Source organism: Lissotriton helveticus, chromosome 1_2 (genome assembly GCF_964261635.1).
Source record: "Lissotriton helveticus chromosome 1_2, aLisHel1.1, whole genome shotgun sequence".
Classification (NCBI taxonomy): domain Eukaryota; kingdom Metazoa; phylum Chordata; class Amphibia; order Caudata; family Salamandridae; genus Lissotriton; species Lissotriton helveticus.
The window spans coordinates 248,159,365-248,185,362 of record NC_136058.1 but is presented as its reverse complement, the minus strand read 5'-3'; the positions used below and the strand labels follow the sequence as shown (position 1 = coordinate 248,185,362).

At 45.0% G+C, this 25,998-nt stretch overlaps 1 protein-coding gene across 1 annotated transcript in view; it reads right to left on the bottom strand.

The window, feature by feature from the left end:
- The window catches only part of LOC144800408 (vitamin D3 hydroxylase-associated protein-like), a 387,916-nt gene that overhangs the window by 142,793 nt on the left and 219,125 nt on the right, over positions 1-25,998 (bottom strand). Inside the window, exon 9 of the mRNA XM_078671679.1 lies at positions 25,649-25,774. Within this exon, the coding sequence (XP_078527805.1) occupies positions 25,649-25,774 (126 nt within the window). The remainder of the gene's footprint in view (positions 1-25,648; positions 25,775-25,998) is intronic.

Below are 25,998 nucleotides of genomic sequence, written 5' to 3'. Positions count from 1 at the left end.
GTGTCGCCTCTTGAACCCACAAAGAAGTTAAACTGTTGAAGAGGCAGGCGCTGGAGACTGGAAGGCAGGAAACAAGGTTTTTATTTTCTCCGGAGGAGAACACAACGAAACGGACAGAAGGTATCGTTCTGAGGTGCTCTAACTGCATCCCTGAGGCCTGGCCTCTTATACACAAGTTTATCTCTTTATTACATGTAACACATTCTCGTTGATACTTTGATGTACGGAAAGACATCCTCAGAATCCCCCCTTTCCCAGCCCGTTCCCACGCAAGGTTACAGTGGAAGTCCCCGCCCCGTTCACAACAGGTGATGATCATCGCGCAGCTGGGTATTCCGCCGATCCACGGAGTGTGTGGGTTTCGATCGGATCTTGTGGGATGGGGGGGGCTTTGATCATCTCGGGGGTCCTTTGAGGAGGGAAGCTTTCTATTGTACGGGGAGGGGTAAGGGATTGGTATCGGCAGAGCTGGGTGTCGGCCTGGGAACGGGGAAGACAAACGGGCACACGGGGAAATGGGGTTTGCATCAAAGGGCCGGGGATCATAAATGGGAAGAAGGGAGGTGTCGCGCTGGGAACAGGACAAGGGTCTGGGGCAGAGCAGCGCTGAAGAGGGGTTTTATGATTCGCGGCAGGTGCAGGCAGGGGGTTGTCAGTATGCGGGGGATGCCGGCGAAGTTAGGAATGGGAGAGAGGCGCGCTGGCTCTCGGCGGGAGCAGGGAAGCCATGGTGTTCAAAATGGCGGCTGTTTTACGCGCACAAAAAGGTTAAGGAGAGCAAGAGGGCGCCGATAATGTTGACGGTTTCAGCCTAACTTTCAACAGTCCTCCCTTTTCAACATATCTAGCCAACTTGCTTACTCAATGTCAATTTTCATCAAATTCCTAACTTCGGTATCATACAATGCTCTCATATGTTCGCTTCCAATGTCCACAGTTTTGGGAAAAATACAACTCGCACATAAGGAACACATAGGTGGCAAACATTGAATTCCTAAGCATAGGCCACATATTACAACTACGGGAATCAGGATAATGGTGAGCAGTCTCCAGCCCCAGCTTTTGACGGTGTCCCAGAACCAACCACCAAGCGACCATTCTTCTTGCTCTTGGTGAACTTCCGAAGAGAGTCTGTGAAGATGTTCGATGGCTTTGTACACTGAGGGTGAGTTGTCCGGTACGTATGTACAACAGCTGGCCCCAATAATGCGACATGCTCCTCCACGGTCCGCCAGAACCACATCTAGAACGAGGCGGTTCTGCAGAGCCACCAAACGGACCGCTTGGAGCTCGGCAGTGTTGTTGGCAAAGATGCCCGCTGTGATGTTCATGGTTGTCTCGACTGCCTGAGTCAAATGTCGGATGGCACGGCTGTTTGCCATCGGGCCCCAGAGGGGGACGAGTCCTTTCATAGCATCGAGGAACTGTGCCCCTGTTGAGTCGGCTTGCTCAACGTCTTTGGCTCGTCTTTGTCTTTGGTGATTCGCTGGGGCCACATAAGTTGGAGGAAGGACGAAGGAGATGTAGCAAGTGCCCCCCCAGCCTTTGGGGAGCCAGGTGTAGGCCTTCGTGCCACAGATGAAATACATGTTTGGGGATGACACAAAGGAGGGTGGATCCGTGGAGTCCAAAGTTCTGGTAAAGCGGCAAGCGCTGCGACCCACCAGCTGTGTCCCAAGTCCTTCTACACACATGTGGCCTGTGACGTTGATGACCGTCAGGGCCACAGTCAGAGTGGCAGCCGTTCGTTTCCGCAGATAGGAGAAGGTGGGTCTGGTTGGATTGTTGAACACCTGCATTTCGATTCGTTCTTTGGCCGGGATGTCCATTTGGGTCGAGTCGCTGGGGGTCAGCGGGCAGAAGTGTGTCTTTGTCTTGTTTCGCCCGGCCCCATGAGGAGAATGTGCTGCAGTTCTGCTGGAGGTGGCATTGTTCGTATAGCTCTCTTGCAAGAGGATCAGCCAGGCAAGGCAGGAGCCGTGGACGGAGAAGGGTGAAGGGATGAATGGTATTGAATGTCCAGTGGCATGGGGTAGCAACCCACAGATCCAGCAGTTGGTGGCGTTGGTGGCAAGATTGTGCTGGTGAAGTAGTTGCACGAAAGAGTTGTTCCAAAACTCCTTTCGTCTCTCTCTTAGTTGAGGAGAGAGCGAAATTAGATAATGTTCCTTCATGGTGGTAGGCTGAGCAGTGGTTAGGAATGTTTCGTGAGCAGGTGCATGTTCTTCCATAATCCAGAGCGTAGTCATGAGGAGAAAACAGAGGAGAATTACGATGAAGAGTGCGATTGTCTTTGAGCTATGGAGCCTGTCTATTCTCGGATTTCTGTAGTGGGTATTTCCTGTCGTTCCAGTCGGCTTCTTATTTGGCGCTTCCATCATCTTCTTATCTGGCGCTTCCATCATCTTCATCTTCAAGGTGCTCGGTAGTGGGCAGGACCACAGACTTAGTTTTAGCTTCTCTCCAGGTAACCCTTGGTAGTTTGGGTCACCGTTCTGAGATCCTTTAACCTAGTCCGTGGCCTACTTAGCCGAAGCTCCCTCCTTTCGACGCAGGAAATACCCTTCTCGAGATGGCACAGTGGGGTCAGGATGTTTTGAAAGTTCAAGTGTCTCTGTATCAGGGTAGCAGTTCAACGATGGTCGGTCCTGGTTCAGGAGCTCTTCTTGGGTGTTGACGGTGTCTGTCGTGGCCAGGGCTGGAGAGACCTTCTTGCAGTGATGAGCGTGCAGCCAGTGTTTCTTCCCCTCCACTCGAAGTGCGGTCCGAGTGGTGATCAGCACTTGCCAGGGGCCCGTCCACCGGGGTTCCAAACTCTTTGATCGCTGAAAGTTTCGGATCAGCACGAAGTCCCCCGGCTGGATGGCGTGACCCGGACCCCTGGAAGCATCGGGGATGGCCTGCTGCACCTGCTGATGAAGGACAGACAAAGTTTCAGTCAATTTGTACAGATAATCAGACATTAGGACATCCGGAACGTCATGAATGGAAGTTGGTTTCGGGGCAGACCAGACGCTCATGGGTCGACCGAAGACAACTTCATAAGGGGTTAAGTGATGTCGGGTGGGGGTAGAGCGCATCGATAGCAATGCCAATGGGAGGGCGTCTGGCCATTTCAGGCCCGTCGTAGCCACTATTTTGGCCAGTTTAAGCTTTAGTGTGGCATTGTGTCGTTCGACAAGCCCAGCAGATTGAGGGTGGAAGACTGCGTGGAATTTCTGTTTGATACCCAGCCCATTTAGGATGAGCTGGATAACGTTGGCTACAAAGTGGGGGCCATTATCACTCCATAAAACACGACAGAGGCCATAACGGGGGAAAAACTCCTTTAACAGGACCTTTGCAGTGGCCATAGCGGTGTTGTCACGGGTTGGATATGCTTCCACCCATTTGCTAAATGCGCACACCACGACGAGTACATATTTCAGGCCTTGGCACCTGTCTAGCTGGATGTAGTCCATCTGCAGGACTTCAAATGGGTGGTTTGGGACCCCAAATCCCCCCCGGGGTACTACAGTTCCCTTCCCGGGGTTGTGTTGCAGGCATATTAAGCATTGTTGGACCAGGCGTTTGGCGGAATCTGGGATCTTGTCATTGTGCCAAACCCTGGAGACAAGTTCGATCATGGGGGCTGATCCTATGTGGGCAGGGGAGTGTGCCATGGTTAATATGGGAATCAAGTATGAATCAGGTAGCAACCATCTGTTCGTGTCTTTTGTCCGCCAGCAGCCTTCATCGTCTTTCAATCCCACCCGTGCCCATTCAGTCAATTCGTGTTGTGTGCTAGCCGTTTGTATGTCTCTAATTGTGTCCTTGGCGTCAGTCCAGTTTTCTGCTTGTGACCTGGTCACGTACATATGTGTTGTCGTTCTATTTTCGGCTGTCGTTCGGGCGGTGATGTCGGCTAGTGCATTTCCCCGTCCAATAATGTCTGTCACCTTCTTGTGTGCCTGGCATTTGATAACAGCAAGTTTGTTGGGGAGGAGGACAGCTTCGATTAAGGCGGAGACTAAATCCCCGTGCAAAATGGGTGTGCCGTGTGAGGTCAAGTATCCTCTCTCCCTCCAGAGGAGCCCAAAATGGTGAACCACCCCGAAGGCATACTGGCTGTCGGTGTAAATGTTCGCCGTGGTTCCTGTTGCCAGGATGCAGGCTCTCGTCAAAGCAATCAGTTCCGCTGCCTGGGCAGATCGCTGGGTGATGCCGGCTGTTTCTACTACAGTTCGAGCCGTGGTGACTGCATAGGCAGCGGAAGTGGTACCATCGGAGAGTTTGATGCAAGAACCGTCCACCCACAACTCCCCGTCGGGGTCAGGGAAAGCTGTGTCTCTGAGATCGACCCTACTCCTGGTCTGTTCGTCAGTAAGAGTCACGCAGTCATGTACGGGGTGCACATTGGGATCGTTCTCTGGCAAGGGTAACAGAGTTGCTGGGTTCAGTGTGGTGCATCTTTTCAGGGTGATATGGGGGGCAAGCAAGGTCAGTTCGTATCCAGTCAGTCGTGCACTCGTCAGGTGTTGCGTCTTGGTTTGGTTCAGGAGGGTGTCGACTGCATGGGGTACCAGTACCGTGAGGGAATTCGAGAGTACAATCCCCTCACTCTGTCGGATAGAGACTGCAGCAGCAGCTACAGCTCGAAGGCAGGCAGGCAAGGCTCTGGCGACAGGGTCAAGAGTGGCAGAGAAGTAAGCGCACGGTCGTTGCTTAGGACCGATGGCCTGGGTCAGGACAGATAAAGCGCACCCCTCCCTTTCGTGAGTGTAAAGGGAGAAGGGCTTTCTGTAATCAGGGGTACCCAGGACAGGGGCTGAGCAAAGGGCATCTCGTAGTTCCGTGAAGGAAGTTTGACACTCAGGAGTCCAAGGGAGTGGGAAAGGGACGTCTTTGTTTAGGAGAGAGAGCAGTGGTTTTACAACGAGGCTGAAGTTTGGCAACCATTGTCGGCAGAAGGAGGTGAGGCCTAATAGGGAGCGAACCTGCTTCTGGGTTTTAGGGACAGGGGTGTCTAGAATGGTCTGGATTCGATCAGGGGTGAGTTTCCTTCCATCTTTGGACAGAAGGTGGCCCAGGTAAGTGACCTGGGGTAGGCAGAATTGCAACTTCTTCTTGGAGACCTTGTGGCCATTTTCCGCAAGGAAGTGCAAGAGTTGAATGGTGGCGGTAACCGCTAGAGGGGTGGTGTCGGCTGCCAAAAGGATGTCATCGACATATTGTACCAACACCACCCCGTCGGGTAACCGGACTTGGTCTAGTTGCCTTTTGAGGGCCTGGCTGTAGATGCTAGGGCTCTCCGTGTAGCCTTGAGGGGCTCGGCAAAACCTATATGAGCGGGATTTTAGGGTAAAGCCGAAGAGATATCGGCTGTCTGGGTGGATGGGGATGGAGAAGAATGCGTTCTTGAGGTCGATGACGGAAAAGGTGGTGGCAGTGGATGGAATCAAGGTCAGGATGGTGGTGATGTCTGAGACCACAGGGTACTGGGGTACCACCACTTTGTTGATCTCTCGGAGGTCGATGATGAAACGGTATGCTTTCTCATCTCCCTCTCCCTGCTTCTTGATAATGGGCAAGATAGGGCTGTTGCAAACGTTGCTAACCACTTCCTCTACCACTCCTGCGTCTATCAGTGACTGGATAATCATTACCAATGCCTTCTCGCCCTCTGGCGATATCCGATATTGTGGGAGTTTTGGGAGTGTTGCGTCTGGTCGGACAGTAATGTGCACTGGGTCAATTAACATACGCCCTACGTCCGAATCCGCTTTGGCCCACAGATACGGAGGTAGAGTGTCAAGCAGGGACGCGTCGACGTCGGTGATGGAAAACATGTGTCGGGGGGAACAATGTCTAAGCAGAACGGGGTTGTCGTAAAGAAACACTCGAACTCCATCTTGAGAACACCTAATCGTCGCTCGGAAGTGTTTCAATAAGTCAAGTCCCATAATGGCGTCAGGGCTATTGGAGGAAAGCAAGAACGTGGTGTCGGTGGTGTTGTTTTCTATGTCAAAGAGAATCGGGGCAGACAAAGGGTTGGTGGAGGGCGTTCCATCGAAACCTGTCGATGTTATGAGTGAGCCAGACAAGGGTGCCCTTGGAATCAGTCGTTTAGATAACGCACTACGTGTTGCGCCAGTGTCTACCAGAAATGGAGACTTGGTACCCAGGACCTTAGCAGTGACATAAGGGCCCTGCTGGTCAACATAGAGCTCGACTGGATCCCTCCCTCGCCCTTGGCTGTCCTATGCAAAGGTGTGAGTGTCGTCATAGTCAGATTGTTGATATTGGTTCTGTCTGGGTCGATCGAACGTATTTGGTCTGCTTGATCTGTCATTAGTCGCGTCATTTGGGGGCCCTCGTTGTGGTCCCTTAGGTCTCGGTCCGTTTGCTACATCCCTGGGGTCTCTGTTCCTGATCATTTCCAGGAGAACTGGGCACTGGGATTTCCAATGGCCAGTCCCTTTGCAGAAAGCGCACTGGTCATCTCTAAGGTCTGTGCGTCCACTGTAGGGAGTGAGAGTGCGGTCCTGGGGAAATGCAGTCTTAGGGACGTTTGTCTGGTAGTTTCCCCGGTATTGGTCTCGTCCTATAGTCACCCCTTGCAGTTTGGCAATCATCACCCTCTCTTTCAAGTCTTTCTTCTTTTTCTCTGTCGCCCTATCGTTTTCATTTTTCTGATGCTCATAATATTGGGCCATTTGGAGAATCGCCGTAGGTTTGGAGGCTGCCCAACTACTCTCGCTGGCCTGTAGTTTCTGGGAGATGTCCAATGATAGGCCCTTAACATAATTCTGGACAAACAGATGGTGTCCGGTTGCAGTGGTCATGTCCTGGCCGCTGTAATCGGAGAACACCGTTTCAAACCGGGAGAAGTATTCCGATACATCCTCCTGGGGTTTTTGGCGACAGGCTGTTACTATCGACCAGTCCACTTTCTTTTCTGGGATTAGGGTTTTTAATTTCTCTACGATTTTATCTGGGAGGTCTAGAATGGATTTCAACGGCTTTTGTCCTGGTCCCCGTTGTTTGTCCAAGTCATCGAGTTGTGACCAGGTGTGTCCGAACAGCTCAAGGTGGTCGACTTTCCGGATTTGCTTCCACACATCAGCTGGCAGACATAACCCGAAGAACAAGTCGATGTCAGCCAGGGTCATGATCGTTGAACCCAGGGCTGTACCCAATTCAGTATAGAAGGCAGTGGGGTTTTTACGTAGGTCGGGTAGAGATTTCCGGAATGTCAGTATCTCTTGCCGGTCTCATGGCTGGTAGACCCAGTTGTATACTACCCTTCCCTTTGCATCTTGGTTGTTTGCATCATCGTGAGTCCCTGTACCTCGAGGGGGAACCCAGTAAGGGGCAGCCTCACGTATCGGCATCATGGTGTTAGATTGCTCGGTTGGTGGTTCGGTCACTACGGGGGCTGCGGATTTAGCTCCTGGCTTTCGTTCAGTGAGGTGGCGGAAAACCTCAAGCGTACGCGTAAGGAGGTCCGACACATCACACTCGCCCTCATCCCCGATATCGACCTTCCGGTACAGAGTCCTTAGGCTCTCGGGACCTTTGTCTCGATATCGGTCCTCGTATGCATTCAAGACATGATAACACAGTCGTACGGTAAAATGTCGTCTGTGACTCCCTGTATACGAGCTGAACATATCTGTGATGTACTCTTCATCATCCTTCCTTTCTACCAGTGTCCTCGCTATTTTGTCGATCCCCGCTCGCTCATCCTTGTCTAGTCTGTTTGTTCTTGCAGGGCCAGCCCCTCGAGTCTCATGGTCATCTAACGTTGTTGTTGATGCGGGTTTTAATACATGGGGTTCGGCTGGCACAGAGGCTATTGGGGCCGACGCTGTGGCGGTACCTTCGCTTGTACCTGGGGGTGGCGCGTGCTGCGCCAAGGGTTGAGAAGGGGCATATGGAGGGGGCATGTAGATGATAGGAGGACCTAACAGCAGGTCCTCATTGGCTTGTCGTTTCGAGGGTAAGTCAGGGTAGAGCATGGAGGGGGTTCTAACCGGACACTGGCTTGGCATTTCCCTTTCTAGTTTCTGTTTAGCTTTCTCTCTTTCCTCTATCTCCTTTTTTAGTTTCTGAGCAGCTAGGTGGGCTGCTTTTTGCAGCTCTTTTTCCAACCTACTCTCAGTTTTCTTTTTACGTTGTTCAGTTTCTTTTCGCCACATGCCGAAGCTGTCAAGCATAGTAGGTGTTGTCTTGTTTTTACCCAGGGCGGTTTCTAGCGTTTTTATTTTATCATCATCGAAGGATCCTATCAGGGGCCATTGACTTTCTTGACCCTTTTTTGTATATTTATGCCATAGTTTACTATAGGCTATAGCGGTCAATCCATGCTTCATGAACATGTCCTTATTAGGGGTGCCTTCCAGCGGGGCTGGATGGTCCATCTCTAATAGGCGGTCCGGGCTAAACAGGCTACTCATCAGTGGGGAGAAGACAGACATGACGGCTCGTAATGAGGGACTAAAAAGTCAGCACTGCCTATCTTATCACTAGGTGCAAAGACTAGACAGAATATTTCTATTCTACGTTGTTTGCAGGCAGTGAATACCTCATGGATCACAATAACCAAAGACCAATAAATAACAATGGGGAGAATGAGTAGGTCCGCAAAGATCTGCGTTACCTACCTTTTTCACTATCTGCAAAAAGGGTGGTCTCTTCCCTGTTTGCAGACAGGGAATCTCCAGGAAACAATAGTTTTGCGAACAACAGTTCAGTTTCAAGCAATTATTGGGTGGGGGAGAAAAAAATAAGCACGGCTGCTACCCTACCTATCCTCCACTGCTTGCAAAGAGAGAGCCCGTTGTTTCTCCGTTTGCAGACAGTGAATCCCTCATAGATCAAGATAACAAAAGACCGATAAATAACAATGGGGAGAATGAGTAGGTCCGCAAAGATCTGCGTTACCTACCCTTTTCACTATCTGCAAAAAGGGTGGTCTCTTCCCTGTTTGCAGACAGGGAATCTCCAGGAAACAATAGTTTGTGAACAACAGTTCAGTTTCAGGTGAATATTGAGTGGGGGAGAAAAATAAGCACGGTTGTCTGCCCTACCTATCCTCCACTGCTTGCAAAGAGAGAGCCTGTTGTTTCTCCGTTTGCAGACAGTGAATCTCCAAATAAACAAAAAAAGAGCAATACTAGTATTTAACAAACAAGCAATCAAGCAATTTTTTTCGCAACTTGTCGTGGTAACACGACCTTACCCGGACCGCATGGACAGTTTCCTGACTTCCGAATCCAGCGCCCGATCGTCCTCTCTTCTTCGTTATCCTCGCGGCACTCCTGATGGTTCCCAGTCAGGACCGTAGATCACTCGAGAGAGGTCTGTTCGGAACCAGTGAAGTTCGGATGATCGGCTGTCAGACGAGGGTCTATCGGACAGACGCGTTTCCGATCGTTGCAGTCGTTCACTTTGTCGTCAGGACCTCTCCCACTGGATCCATGGGTCGCTGATGGGCCCCACGCTTGGGACGCCAATTGTGGAAAAATACAACTGGGGGGCACTACCAACCAGAATATAAGATCCTTAAGTATTTGCCCGGCGGTGTCGCCTCTTGAACCCACAAAGAAGTTAAACTGTTGAAGAGGCAGGCGCTGGAGACTGGAAGGCAGGAAACAAGGTTTTTATTTTCTCCGGAGGAGAACACAACGAAACGGACAGAAGGTATCGTTCTGAGGTGCTCTAACTGCATCCCTGAGGCCTGGCCTCTTATACACAAGTTTATCTCTTTATTACATGTAACACATTCTCGTTGATACTTTGATGTACGGAAAGACATCCTCAGAATCCCCCCTTTCCCAGCCCGTTCCCACGCAAGGTTACAGTGGAAGTCCCCGCCCCGTTCACAACAGGTGATGATCATCGCGCAGCTGGGTATTCCGCCGATCCACGGAGTGTGTGGGTTTCGATCGGATCTTGTGGGATGGGGGGGGCTTTGATCATCTCGGGGGTCCTTTGAGGAGGGAAGCTTTCTATTGTACGGGGAGGGGTAAGGGATTGGTATCGGCAGAGCTGGGTGTCGGCCTGGGAACGGGGAAGACAAACGGGCACACGGGGAAATGGGGTTTGCATCAAAGGGCCGGGGATCATAAATGGGAAGAAGGGAGGTGTCGCGCTGGGAACAGGACAAGGGTCTGGGGCAGAGCAGCGCTGAAGAGGGGTTTTATGATTCGCGGCAGGTGCAGGCAGGGGGTTGTCAGTATGCGGGGGATGCCGGCGAAGTTAGGAATGGGAGAGAGGCGCGCTGGCTCTCGGCGGGAGCAGGGAAGCCATGGTGTTCAAAATGGCGGCTGTTTTACGCGCACAAAAAGGTTAAGGAGAGCAAGAGGGCGCCGATAATGTTGACGGTTTCAGCCTAACTTTCAACAGAGACATCCAGGCTGCCGCAATCCAAGCAGCCGAAAAAAAAATTTAAGGGGCCTTCTGGGAGTTTCACAAAGTGTACCTTATGAAATTGTCCATGAAGAGCCGGATTAGGATTACATTATTGACCAGCTCTGTTGCTGTCCTCTAAAACTCTGGCTTTCTATCTGGTAGAAAGAGGAACAATGGGGCATATTATCAGGGGATTTATCTCCGCTTTTTTGGCTTTAAAAGCCAAGAAAGCGGAGATAAAATGATCTCCCTATCAGCAACAGGGTGCTAACACGCAAATTCGCATGTTAGCACCCTTTTTCTCTACGCTTCCCCTTGCATCTCTAATGAGATGCAAAGGGGGCGTTCCAGAGAAAAATAATAGGAGAAATGTTGTTAAGCGACATTTCTCCTATTATCAAGGATTTCGCTAACCCTGTTAGTGATAAAAAAGTAGCGCTAACCGTGGTAAGCACTATTTTTTTTACACCTGGGGCCTCATTTATGAGGCCTTTCGTGCCTTTTAAGCTGCTGGTGCGTCACTTTTTGTGACGCACCAGCAGCGTAAAAAATATGCCTAGTTGCACCATATCTACAAAGTGACGCATCTAGGTAGATGCGTCACTTTGTAAACCCTTGCGCTACATTATACCTACGCCAGGTATAATGTATGCAAGGGGGGCGTATTGTCGCAAGGAAGGGTCGTAGAAGTGACGCAGTGAAATCTATGAGATTTCAGTGCCTCACTTTTAGGACGCCCTTGCGTCAAAATCTTGCGCCTGCCTCACAGCAGGCGTAAGACTGACGCAGGCCCTTTCACATGGGGCGTGCCCCATGTGAAAGGACGCATTGCTGGAGTTGCGTCACTTTTGTGACACACTCCAGCAATGATTTTACTTTTATGATTTTATTTTTTTAAACCAAATAATGATTATGTTTATGAATCCCTGAATGATAATGCAAAGCACATTATACAACTTCTACATCAATACATCATCATGGCAAGAATCATCCTGTGCGTGCATAGCAAGTCTTATTCATCAAGCCAAATTGCATCATCATGCAAAAGGTCCTGCTTTTTCAATGTATAGGATATTCATGTGGTAAGGGATAGCCTGTGCCACATATAGTATTCATTAAGTATTTCAAGTTTCCTGTCAGTGGCAGCTGATACAGTGAGCTTCCTTTCCAGCGGTGCTATGTGACTCGCTAAGTAATAAGCATGCTGTACAAAGTTCTACAGAAAAAGACACACAATGGAGTTCTTTATTTTATTAAGGTTGGAAGGGCATATCCTTACTAAGTGCAATAATGTTTGGCTATTTACACCATGTATTATGTAATTTTAAAAGTATTATTTGTAGGTGTTGTTGCGCAGCCCTCAACACCACACCACATCATTAAACTCCACTGCATTCCACTCCACAACACAAAATACAATTCCACATAATTACACTCCCAACCACCCAATCCCACTCCACAGAATTCCAGTACACTCAATACCACATAATTACTATCCACATAATTCCACAGCACACCATGCCACATAATTCAAATACAGAAATCCACTCCACATCACACAATTACACAACTAACTAATCCAATCCAGCCCCAATAATTCGACAACACATCACATACATACACTCCTTTATACATAAGTAATGAACATTACCATTTACATTGTTAATAGCTCTAGGCCTAGAGCATTTCCAATGCTTGTTACTATTGTAACAAGCTTCTTCCACAGGCTCATTTATTTGAGATTAGACGGTATTTGTGTGGTCTTTTTTATCGTTTTTTGTAACTATTGTCATCTGAAAGTAGGCAATGATAAGCCTGTATCATTTGTAAAAATAAATGGCACCACCGCATCAGCTTTTTTATGATAATGACCTTTCTGTTGGTTACAGACTCCCTGGTCCATCTTTCCATTTTTGGAATAATGTGAACATATTTTTCATCTGTTTGCTTGCTTCTACAACTTTCTGCACTGCTTTTTAGAAATATGGGGGCATATTATCAAGCATATGCGATACAATTATCGCCGCTTTATAGGCCGTTTTCGGCCGATAAAGCGGCGATAATGGGCTTGATAATATGCTCTATGAATTCCAATCGAAGCCCATGTTAGATGTGAAGACATCTAACATGGGCTTCGATTGGAATTCCACAGAGCATATTATCAAGGCCAATATCGCCCCTTTATCGGCCGTTTTCGGACGATAAAGCGGCGATAATTTTATCGCACAGGCTTGATAATATGCCCCATGATCACTTCAGTAGTAATGGCACTTATGGTTCACGAATAAGTACATGTTTTTCTTAAGACCACTCTAATTGTGAGAATCCGTTTCATACATGTAGTTAAAAAATAAAACTTCAGTCGTATGTTGAGGAAAAATAGGTGCATGATTCTCAGTGGAGAACGAATCCCAAGTATAGATTAAGAACTTTTCTATTGCTGTTAAAGGTGTCTCAGTAAGGTTGACAGTAAAATTCTTGTCCAGATTTTTTTCTTCTTCTTCAATCATGGAGCCTAATCTGGCTGCATTGTTCGCTTTGTGTCTTTAGTAAGCCTTAGTTAGTTGTTTATCTATGATTCTTGTTGCTTTCTTTATTTTCCCCCTCAACCCGCTCCCTGGCCTTTTTCTGGAAAAGGCCCATAGGCTGGTGGAAATATGGTCAGGAGGTAGGAGTTTTTCCGGAACTGAACCTGGTTAAACTGGACTCTTGGTCCATAGGGTCTTTCCACTCCATTGCCCATATATTCTGTATTGGAACCAGAGGTTGATGTGCTTTGTCTAGCCCCATCTTTCTGGTTTGTACGGTGTGTTTGATGTTTAATATAATAATCAGCTTAATGTATGGATATACTGATTCTGGGGAAAAGTTCTAGATGTCTTTCCTTAATTATGTGATTTTTTTAAATAATCAAACTTCTTTGAATTGTGCTGATTTATTATTGATTTCTTCAAGTCTTTGTTCATATGTGGCCAGAGGTACCAAAACTATGTGACTTATTTAGAGTTTCTGAACCCAAAGAGTAAGGGGCACAATGAAATCCAGGAGCAGGAAAATGTTCCATACTCACTTCCCTAGGCTGGGGAACCAGATCCAGGTTTCCTCAATAAGGGAGCCTCATCCCAAGTAATGTGACATGCTTCATCATAGGCTTCCTCACCCCAGACTGGTAAGATAGAAAAACCAGGGCAGGTTGAACCTCCAAAGTTTGAGCGGGCTCTTCGTTAAAGTATGATAGCTGGGTAGAGCAAGGATCCAGATATATAAAAAATCCTTAAGATAAACCTATGAGATTTCCTTTTATTGGTAGGTACCATAGGTTTAGATAAAATGTTAAAAACAAGGAGGATGTTTATAGGTAATATGACTAACACATCCAGTCTTCTGCTGACATGTTTCCACCCATAACAAAAGGCCTATAAAGGTCCAGGGCATTCATCTAGGCAATTGAGTTAGAAGATCCCTATACACTAGTCAACACAGCTGCATGCAGGTATTACTTATACCATGCGGAAATGATAGTATAAGGGTAGAAATTCATAATGAGAGTAATATAAATGTGTGAAAATAATACTTATTCAGCACACATGTTCTTCGTTGGTAGCATTGCATAAAAACACACTACACACATGAAATTGTGATTCTGTTGGAATACTGCAAAGGCATGCATACATTCATGCATCCTGACTTATCCTGCTATGGACTGGTGCTTACAGCATAGTCAAGACTGGGGCGAGGGGGCACTTCCTGTACTCACACACTTCAAACTTGATAAAGTTTCCATGTAGTCAACAGCAAGTTAAAAATACATTAGGGGGTGCACAAGTTATTCAAAACACACGACTTGTTCTCAATGTTTCTCAAAGTGGTCCAGAAAAAGACTAAGCTGCATTATTAATCAATTACATGTATCGCTAAGGAATTCCCATTTTGGCACCATAATAAAGGGGAGGGGGCGTCAGAAATGCTGGGGCAGGACTTTAAAAGGAGGGTGGTGTGTAGCATGAGGCCTTGCCCTTATACAGGTTTCTTACTAACTTAAGATCAAGAAACTTCAGCGGAATACCTTCAGTAGGATAAGAAATAATTCACTGTAGGATTATTTGTATCTCTGTAAGTTTATATCATAACAAGGCAGATAGAGAACTATGCCATATAACTTACAGGTGCTGGCTTAGCATGTTGTGAGGGGAGGGGGCCATCAGGAGCAATAACTAAGTGCTTAGTGAATAAAACGCGGCATGCAGCACAGATGGCTTCTATGTAGGTCACTTACTTCATTAAGGTTAGTGCCTGGAAGAAACCAAAGCCAAATCCCCTCATTCTGCCAAAGTAGTGCAGAGACTGAGGAAGGCACAGCTAAGAAAGTGATGGGTGTCATATTGGGGCATGGCATCCGCAGACCGCATGGCCAGTCGGTGCTACTGGGATGATGTGGAGGCAGCTGATTGGATGCCCAAAGTAGGCATGTTGGGAATGTTGGAAAATGGAGTTACCTGAGTACCTGTGCTGTTAATTATATTGATACAGTGCTCACTGTACACGAGGTTGCCCATGAGGTCTAGAATTGGAACATCTTTTTATTATATTATTTGATTTTGGGGGAAAAACTAAAGCTCAGACGAATACCATGATATCTATGTGGAATTCATTGTGGCCCTACTGGTCATTTGAAAAAGTCAACATTTTAGGTGACAAAAGGAGCAAACTATCTTGAGTTAAAAAAAAAACGGGGACTTGAAAAATATATCATGTGGTTATTCATGCCAATTTAGAAGCCCTTGTATGGCGGAAAATAGAGTATCAAAACTAATGGCTAGATAGACATGAAAAATGGGGGGCATGAATATTATAATCATTTGATTATTCACACCCATGTTGAAGCCCACGTAGGGTGGGAAAAGAGAGTATGAAAACTAATTTAGTCTTTGGCACATGTGATGCTCCATCTCAAATGTGGAGGCAAGGTAGTCTATGTCATTTGTAATACAACATGCAGTACATGCCATATTTGCGACAGAGTATCTGTCAAACTCGAAATAAAACACTTTTATGTGGGACTCAAGTTAATTTTTAAGAAATATATTTTTACTGAAAGCAAGTCAATAAGTCTTTGAATAAAAAGCATTCCAGCATACAAAGAGCCATTGACGGTTTCAATTCGGACTGCCTAATTTCAATGTAGGCAGTGTGAATTGAAACCGCCCAGTTGGAACCGGCACGTAATCCCTATATGACCATGTTTCCACCATCGGGATTACAATGCTCCGTTTCCGACAGGCTTTCCATGTCAGTCTTTCTGACATGGAAAGCCTGTAGGAAAGTGAGTTCCTTCTCCCTAAGGCCTCCAGTTGGGGGCAGAGGGGCACCTATGGTGACCCCTTGTCAATCCCTGCACCACATGGCAGTCACATTGGGGTGCCTGCCACACGGTGCAGGGGTTAACGGAATCTCTCATTTCTCCAAGGGAGCTTTTGCCACATCCAGTTTACATAACTGGAGGTCGTCGGTCCCGAGACCGCAACGGTGTAATGAGGCCCATAATGTTAAAAGACATATCAATAGACATATAATTTACAATGTTCGGTCATAATAAGAAAACACACTGGAATAATAAACACATCAAATCTACAATTTACTCCTGTCTCATTCAAAAATCGGTCCTCTCACACACATTCATTATCCTGGATGTATGCCTTGAGAGGACAGAAAAATTAAAAATGTATGTAAAAAGAAACTGTCAGAACAAGGTGTGCTAATAACTATATAACAGAAATAGGCTAAACACTAAACAAGTGTTGGTGTAACTTACTGATAACACATACTTTGAAATAAAGAGGAACTATTAGTATTGAGTTTACAAAGATCAAGAGGTCAACCATTTTAGGCATTTATAGAACAGTATATATAAAGCTAAACTCCTTCTGGAATAATGCATGCTTCTCAAATGATTGTGATCTTTTGACAATGTGTCAATTCTTGGGACAAAACATATACAGGATCATCAGGAGTGATAGGAAAGATCTTTCACCTTTTTCCATCTGCACAGTCATTATTTTGATGGTAAAGAAATCAAAATTACCAATGAGAACATATCCTCTTTCTGACAGAGAATGGGCTTGTTTAGGTGTGCATCTAGATAGGCTCATATTCACAGAAAGTGAAACAATATTATCCCTAAAAGAAACCTGAGAATTGTTCAAAGTCTCCTACTCTTGCATCTTGATGAAGGTAATGCCATGTTCAGTGGTCTTCCAGACTCCATGTTGAGCATAATAAGGATATCCTACACAATGCAATAAGTCATCCAAGGTCTGAAGAAATGTGACCACATTACCCCCATGCTGATGGAACTCCAGTAGCTCCTCTTACTGGACAACACAAAACCAGTTGCATCATTTACAAAGCCATTACGACCACTTATGTAGACAACCTCACAATGTCTGGTTTCTCTAGGGACATCTCCAGCCAGCACGCCATCAAACTGGAGACTAAGAAGTGTAGATGAAAACAAGGCATCAACATTCTTTTATATCTATGTACTCAAGATTTGTAATGAGATCCCCATATCCATCAGGAATGCTACAGCCACCTCTTCAAGGAACACTTCATCACAATGAAGTAACAGTACACTTCTTCCCTCAAAAATCTAGCTACCTCCTTTATCTCTTGATGCTTGCCTTTGACCCTGCTGAGAGCTCTGCTGCTTTTTGGCTAGGTTCACATTATGCAAACACTTCACACCTTCATGCATAATTTTGTTTTAAAAAATAAATATTATTTGATGATTAACTATGCAAATTACAAATTGTGTAAATGTTAAACTGTGAGATTTAATAGCGTGTTAGTTTGTTTTATTTGAATTCATAATTAATTTAATGGTACTTGTTTTTGAAATTATATTTGTATTGTAACTAATATTTTACATTGAATAATTTATTACTTATTTTAAAAGTTTGACATTTCTTTCCCCAAAAGTAAAAAAAAGTAAATGAATAAAAAAATAGAAAGGCTGGCCCCAGGGGATGGGGTTCCTGGGGCCTTAAGTGGCCCAGGAGGGGGGCCACGCGGCCCACCTCCCAAAAGTTTAAAAAAGAAAAAAAAAGGAACAGGCCATGGCCTGGGGGATGGGGTCCCCAGGGCCGATTAAGGCCTCAGGAGGGGGCCACGCGGCCCCCTTCCACATTTTTTAAATTTAAAAATAAAAACTAGGGGACATGCCCTGGGGAATGGGGTCCCAAGTGCCCAAAAATTCAAAAAAGAAGGGGAGGCTGCACGGCCCCCCCTTCTTAAAAAATAAAAAATAAAAAAGGGATCGTGGATGGAGGCCGCGCCCCCTCATTGCACCACTCTGCAAACGCGCCCCCTAGCGCGTTTGCAGACGGGTAACAAATTCCCCTTGAATACTGGGGATCCCTGGGGGCCAACTAGCCCACCAGGTATTTCCATTAAGCGCCACGGATCTGTGTTGCAGAGTGTTGTAAAAGGGGCATTGCCTCTGAATACCTCTCTGCAATGCAACCTCCTGGCACATACTGGAGGTATCTGGTGGGCTAGTTGGCCCCCAGGGACCCACAGGATTGAGGAGGAATTAATTCTCTAACTTAAAACGTGCCACAGGGCGTGTTTGCAGACATATCACCTTAGGACACCCCCTTTCCTTCACCACTGTGCAAACGCACCCCGTGGCGCGTTTTAAGTTGGGGAAATAATTCTCTTCCAATACTGAGGGTCCCTGAGGGCCAAATAGCCCAACAGGTATCTCCAGAATGCACCAGGGAGCTGCGTTGCAGACAGGTGTTCAGAGGCCACGCACCATTTTACACCTCTCTGCAACGCAGCTCTGTGGCGCTTACTGGAGGTACTTAGTGGGCTAGTTTGACCCTAGGGAACCTTAGGATTAAAGGGGAGTTAATCTCTCAACTTAGAACATTGACAGGATGCGTTTACACAGTGGTGAAGGGAGGGGACGGGGCCTGACGTGATGTGTGCAAACACGCCCTGTGGCATGTTTTAAGTTGGGGGAAAAAATTCCACTTCAAACCTGAGGGACCATGGGGGCCAAGTAGCCCACCATGTGCCTCCAGGAAGCGCCACTGTGCTGCGTTGCAGAGAGGTGGTGCAGGCCGTGCCCCTTTTTACATCTCTCTGCCACGCAGCTCTGTGGCGCTTACTGGATGTACAACGGATTCCGATTTACTCCTGTTATCATGAGAGACCTCAGTGCTGCATCTTTGAGCCCAGTACTGATCCGGAAAAGTAATTCTAACCATACTTACCAGTAACTTAAATTTCCTTCCCTAGGCTAACATTGACTGGTTTCACTTGGAAATTGTTCTAAGTGTGGAGTTTTGGAACTTTTAAATATTCAGCCGAACAACGAATTCCGATTTACTCACCTGTTATCAGGAGTGAACCCAGTGCTGCATCTTTTAGCCCAGCACTGACCCTGAAAAGTAATTCTAACCGTACTTACCAGTAACTTGTATTTCCTTCCATAGGAATCCATTATCTGGTTTTCACCTGAAAAGTTTCTAAGTGTCTATTTTCACAAACTAAAAATATTCCTAAAAAATCGCCTGTATGAGTTAAACGGATTCTTTCAACTTTTTACAGGTGATGCACCAGTGCTGAATACAGGATCAACCACTGAGTAAGAAAAAGTAACAATAACACTAATTACCTGGTAAGTGAATTTCCTTCCATTGGGTAACATTGACTGGTTTCACTTGGAAATTCTTCTAAGTGTGAAGTTTTGGAACTTTAAAATATTCCTATAAGATCAGCAGAACTACTAATACCGATTTACTCACCTGTTATCAGGAGAGACCTCAGTGCTGCATCTTTGAGCCCAGTACTGATCCTGAAAATTAATTATAACCATAAATTACCAGTAAATTGAATTTCCTTCCATAGCCTAACAGTGACTGGTTTAACTTGGCAATTCTTCTGAGTTTGGAGTTTTGGAACTTTAAAATATTCAACTAAAATCATCTGAACAACAAATTCCGATTTACTCACCTGTTATCAGGAGAGACCTCAGTGTTGCATCTTTTAGCCCAGCACTGACCCTGAAAAGTAATTCTAACTGTACTTACCAGTTACTTGTATTTCCTTCCATAGGAATTCCTTGTCTGGCTATTACCAGAAAAGTTTCTGTGTGTCTATTTTCACAAACTAAAAATATTCCTTAAAAATTGCCTTCATGACTTAAACACATTCTTTCAACTGTGTACAGGAGATGCACCAGTGCTGGATTCAGGATCCACCACTGAGTACGAAAAAGTAACAATAACACTACTTAGCTGCTAAGTAGATTTTCTCCTATAGGATAACATTGGTAATTCCATATGAAAACATTTTTAAGTGTCAACTTTTAAAAATACAATAATATTCTTTAAAAATCACTACTGTAACCAAAACACTTTTTACTCAACTGTTTACAGGAGATGTCCAAGGACTGAATCTAGGATCCAGTCCTGTGGTTAGAAAAGTAATCCATAAAGTAACTAATTGCATTTAACTAGAAATTCACATTGAGCTCAATGTTGCATTGTGTTTGAAATTGAGTTGCCCATTGTAACAACTTTTACCACTGTATTTAAAAGTCTATTGCCTATTTGTAAAGTATTTAAACTTAAGTAATTTAATCTGAGAAAGTATATTTTGTAATGCGATGTATAATGTAATTATAATGTAATTTAAAAAATAAATATCTAAAAATAAATAGTTTAAAAAATGTAGTAAATCAGTATCAAGAAAATAAATATAACAATTAATACATTTAAAAATTGTCATTTACAAAAGCTTTGAAATTCACTGAAAAAAACATAGGTTTCAGACATGTTATATTTAGGAATTAGCATTTAAAAAACCTTAGAAATTCACTGAAAAAAACATAGGTTTTAGGGGTGGTATAGTTAGCTGGACATTTCACTCGTACAAAACCAATGAAATTCCTCTGTTATAGTTAGTTGTACTAACTAGAACTCGCGCACCCACAATCCACTGCTGGTGATGTTAATTCCTAACTATAACATATCTGAAACCCTTTTTTTTTCAGTGAATATATATATGTATATTTATTCCAACCACTCCCGACTTTCATCTAAAAAATCGGACACCGACACATGAGTAAGCTTTTGCCATCCAGCTTATTCACTGAAAAAACCATAGGTTTCAGGCACGTTATAGTTAAAAATTAACATTTAAAAAACGTTTGAAATTCACTGAAAAAAACATAGGTTTCGGGGAAAGTTATAGTTAGTTGGACATTTCACTCGTACAAAACCATAGAAATTCCCCCATTATAGATAGTTCAGCTAACTATAACTCATGCCCCCGCAATGCACTGCTGATGACGTCACATATTACATCACTCATGACATGGTCAGTGACATTACTGATGACATCACTGATGACATCTCAAATGACATCACTGATGACATCATCCAGTGACTGTATGTTTCTGTAAGGATTAAATGTGTTTAATATATACAAGGAAAGGCATATCGAAGAATGAGTGGGTATATAAGTGTCTGAATAGATGATTTAGTAGGTGTGTGACTGACTTCATAAGTGAGTGATTAAATTTATCTTACTGAATGCATGGGTTGGTGAGTAAACTGTGTGAATGTCTGTATCCATCTGTCTGTTGGTGTGTAAGCAGCTGCATGGGTTTGCGAGTAGCTACATGAGTGTCTATATGGGTTATTGATTGGTTGTCTGAGTATCTGTATGGGTGCCTGAGCGTTTGTGTGGGTGGGGGGTGTGTGGCTCTGCACATAGATGTGTGAGTGGGTGATTCACTGGGTGCATGATTTCAAGAGTGCATCTGTGATAGACTGTATGGGTGGGTGAGTGTGTGTATGGGTGTGTTAGTGAGTGAATATATATCTCAGTTGTATATGTGTGAGTAACAACATAGGTGAGAGGCAGTATATATGTGTGAAGGAGGATATAAATGGCTATAAGTGAGAGTGTGTGATTGTGAGAGTGGCTGTATGGATGAGTCTGTGCTTGTATTAGTGATTGTAAAAGAGCGTAAGTATGTGCTAGTATTTGTATGAGTAAGTGAGCTGGTGTGTGTATAATTGCATAGGTGAGTAAATGGCAGTGTGATTAATTATTTGCATGACTGACTAGGTGTGTGAGTACCTCTATGGATGAGTGGCAGTGTGTGAGTTTCTATATAGGTGTATGAGTGCATATGATAGTCCTATACAGAGTGACCATAAGTAGAAGTGCCTGTACGGGTGAGTGAGTGGATGTGTATGTAAACCTAAGAATCAGTGAGTGGGTATGTAGTTATTGGTGTTGGAGTGTCTGTGGTTTTGAGAATGTCAGTCTGTATTTTAGAGTGGATGTATCAAAGGTTATATTAGGGTGTGAGAAGATGCATCAAATTATCACATGGATGATGTAATCAGTGATATCATCAATGATGTAATTTGAGATGTCATCACTGATGTTATCAGTGATGTCACTGACCATGTCATGAGTGATGTAATATGTGACATCATCAGCAGTGCATTTCGGGGGCGCGAATAATAGTTAGCTGAACCAACTATAATGGGGGAATTTCTATGGTTTTGTACGAGTGAAATGTTCAACTAACTATAACTTTCCCTGAAACCTATGGTTTTTTCAGTGACTTTCAAAGGTTTTTTAAATGCTAATTCCTAACTATAACATGTCTGAAACCTATGGCTTTTTCAGTGAATTTCAAAGGTTTTTTAAATGCTAATTTCTAACTATAACATGCCTGAAATCTATGTTTTTTTTCAGTGAATTTTGAAGGTTTTTTAAATGCTAGTTTCTAACTATGCCTACAGAGGTGGGACATGTGATGAAAGAATAAACAACACACAGAAAGAAAAAAATTAAATGCAGAAAGAAGCAACAGAAGTCCACAAAGAAGATGAAAAGTGCAGGAAAGAGAAGAGATGTGCAGAAAGAACCAACAAAGGAGCAGAAAGTCCTCCTGTGCCCACTACTTTTTCAGATGGGTACTGGTGGTAACTGAATCCGACTAACCAGGCCTTGAGCCAGTGCTATGCTAAAAGACACTTAGAATACAGTGAAAACACCTTCATACACCAGGGAACAGTATGCGTTGGGATACCCCTGTAATTAGCATGACCTCCTCTGTAAGAACCTAGTACATAATAGGGAAGGGGATTAAAACTACCTCTTAATACGCGCCACGGGGCCCTTTTGCACACTGGTGGAGGGAGGGGGGCCTTCGGTGACGTGCGCAAACAAGCCCTGTGGCCGTTTTAAGTTGGGGGATAAACTCCCTTTGAATCCTGAGGGTCCTTTGGGTCCAACTATCTCATTAGGTACCTCCAGTAAGCGCCACAGAGCTGCGTTGCAGAGAGGTGTAAAAAGGGGCACAGCATGGACCACCTCGCTGCAACGCAGCGCAGAGGCGCTTACTGGAAGCACCTGGTGGGCTAATTGGACCCCAAGGGCCCTCAGGCTTGAACGGGAATTAATTCCCCAACTCAAAACGCGCCACAGGGCGTGTTTGCACACATCACCTCAGGCCCCGTCCCCTCCTTTCACCACTGCGTAAACACGCCCTGTGGCCGTTTTAAGTTTGGAGATTAAGTCACCTTGAATCCTGAGGGTCCCTGGGGTCCAACTAGCCCGTGGCATGTGGCAAGTTTCAAGTTGGGAGATTAAGTCGCCTTGAATCCTACTAGCTCACCATGTACCTCCAGTAAGCACCACAGAGCTGCGTTGCAGAGAGGTGGTCCAAGGCCAAGCCCCATTTTACACCTCAATGCAATGCAACTCTGTGGCACTTACTGAACATACCTGGTGGGTTAGTTGGCCCCCAGGGACCCTCAGGATTCAAGGAGACTTAATTCTGCAACTTAAAACATGACTTGGGCACGTTTGCACGCTTATGAAGGGAGAGGGGCTTGAGGTTATATGTGTGCAAACATGCCCTGTGGCACGTTTTAGGATAGTTGGAAACCAGGGACCCTCAGGATTCCGGGGGATTGCCCGGTGCCCGGTGCCCGCTACAGCCAGTTCGGCCCTGCTGCTTACTTACTACAATAGATAATTATACATGTAAGCAATATTTAGTACCACTGTGCAATCCTGGCAGAAATGGCCAGAGAATGTGGCATGTTAGACACTAATCTGAAATTCAAAAACTCCTATTATCATTTTTGTTTAATGTAACATTTGTGCAAGATTTTTTCTAGGTTTTTGATAGGTTGATGAACTGTGTCCAGAAGCACCGATGTGGGAAAAATGTAAACCCTGTCCTTGGAGGAATAAACTACTGGAGGTTGGAAATTGAAACAAATAGGCAGAAAGCAGATAACACAGCTGTTTGGTGTAGCTTTCCTTTACAATTCTACAGGAGAAATTTAAGGAAAATCTAGTTAAATTAAGGGTATGTAGTTATTGGTGTTGGAGTGTCTATGGTTTTGAGAATGGCAGTCTGTATTTTAGAGTGGATGTATCAAAGGTTATATTAGGGTGTGAGAAGATGCATCAAATTATCACATGGATGATGTAATCAGTGATATCATCAATGATGTCATTTGAGATGTCACTGACCATGTCATGAGTGATGTAATATGTGACATCATCAGCAGTGCATTTCGGGGGCGCGAATAATAGTTAGCTGAACCAACTATAATGGGGGAATTTCTATGGTTTTGTACGAGTGAAATGTTCAACTAACTATAACTTTCCCTGAAACCTATGGTTTTTTCAGTGACTTTCAAAGGTTTTTTAAATGCTAATTCCTAACTATAACATGTCTGAAACCTATGGCTTTTTCAGTGAATTTCAAAGGTTTTTTAAATGCTAATTTCTAACTATAACATGCCTGAAATCTATGTTTTTTTCAGTGAATTTTGAAGGTTTTTTAAATGCTAGTTTCTAACTATGCCTACAGAGGTGGGACATATGATGAAAGAAGAAACAACACACAGAAAGAAAAACAAATTCCCGGTAAGAAGCTATTTTTTTAGTTCTTTCCTGAGGTTTAGCATGAAGAAAACACTCATATGAGTTGTTTCCCAATCAATTCTATTACAAAGGTGATCTGTGCTATTTGATTTACCATTTATATTACACCACTAGGGGCCAGATGTAGGTACGCCATTACCAGTCGGTAATGTCTGAAATCGGCCGTTACCGACTGGTAATAGGCTTTTCCAATGTAGGTGCCAAATTTACCAATTTGGTAAATACCGAATCGGTATTTACCGATTCAGTATTTACCGAATCATCATTTACCGATTCGGTATTTACCGAATCGGTAAATGAAATGTAGAAAGCACATTGAAGAGTGCTTCTGTGGTTACAGGATTCGTTATTTACCACCAACTATTAGATGGTGGTAAATAATGAATACCTCTGTAAATGCAAATCTGTGCATTTACACCTGTGCCATGTGACAGACATACATGCCCTTAGGGCACGTATGTGTGCCACATGTGCACACAAGCACTATTCAGGGGTGCAACAGGGTGTCAAAGTGACACCCTGCCACCCTTGACTCTTTTCCTATTTTACCGAATCGGTAATTACCGATTCGGAAATTAACAATCATTCCTATGGACCCATAGAAAGAGAGAGAAGTGTGGCTCAATGGTTAGAGCAGGCAGACCTTGATGCAGAGCTCTGGCCAGGGACCAGGGTTTGATTCCCGCCTCGGCGGGTCTCCGGCTCATTAATTCCCCTGACTGGATATTCTTGTCTCAGTGCCTGTTCTGATCATGGGTCCCACGCTGCAACTCTGGGCAATAGCTTGCTTAGTCTCCACAACGGCCCCAAAAGCGCTGGGATGCCTGGCTGCACCTGGGGGGTGCCCAGGAGTGGACATTTCCCAGGAAAGCCAGGAAGGGTTCCTAAGTGGTATACGGACAGCGCCGGGACACCTCCGGTGGAGGTAGCTGTGCGCTTTACAAATTCCGACATTTACATTTACATTTGGCTTTGGGTATTGTTGGACACCAGAAACTTTTCATTGTTTATCTGTTTAGTATCATGACTAATAATTTAGGAGCCATTCTTTATATTTCGCAGCTGAATATAACAAATATGAAAAAGTATTGTTATTTTACACCTTTCTTCAATAAAAAGAAAACACTTTCATCATGCCCTTCTTTCTCATCTCTATCTCTTGACATTTGAACATGTTGAAGAGGAGTTCTTCTGGGTTGAATACTAGTTATTTAAGCAATGCACTGTGCTGCATTATCAGTCAGCATGTACTAACCGTATGGCCGGCCTTCTCAAGGAGCATTTTGGTTTCCTGGACTGCTCGTCTCATACATGGAACCGGCATGTTATAGCCATCTGAATCATAGTATCCAATCCTTAGTGGCGCAGAACTTGAGTAGATCTATAGGGAAACAGGGTACAAATGTATAGAGTATGAACAAGCCAAAGTGTTATATTCAGAATGTTTTTAACCCCTTGGCCTGGGCGGAGGGGGGCCGTGCGGCGCTGCCATGCTGGTGACGGAACCACTCCGTCACCAGCCAGGGGCGTGCTGTGCTTGTGACGGAGAGGTTCCGTCATGGCCCCGCCCGCCTAATAGAACGCTCAGCGCAGGCACGGAATTCA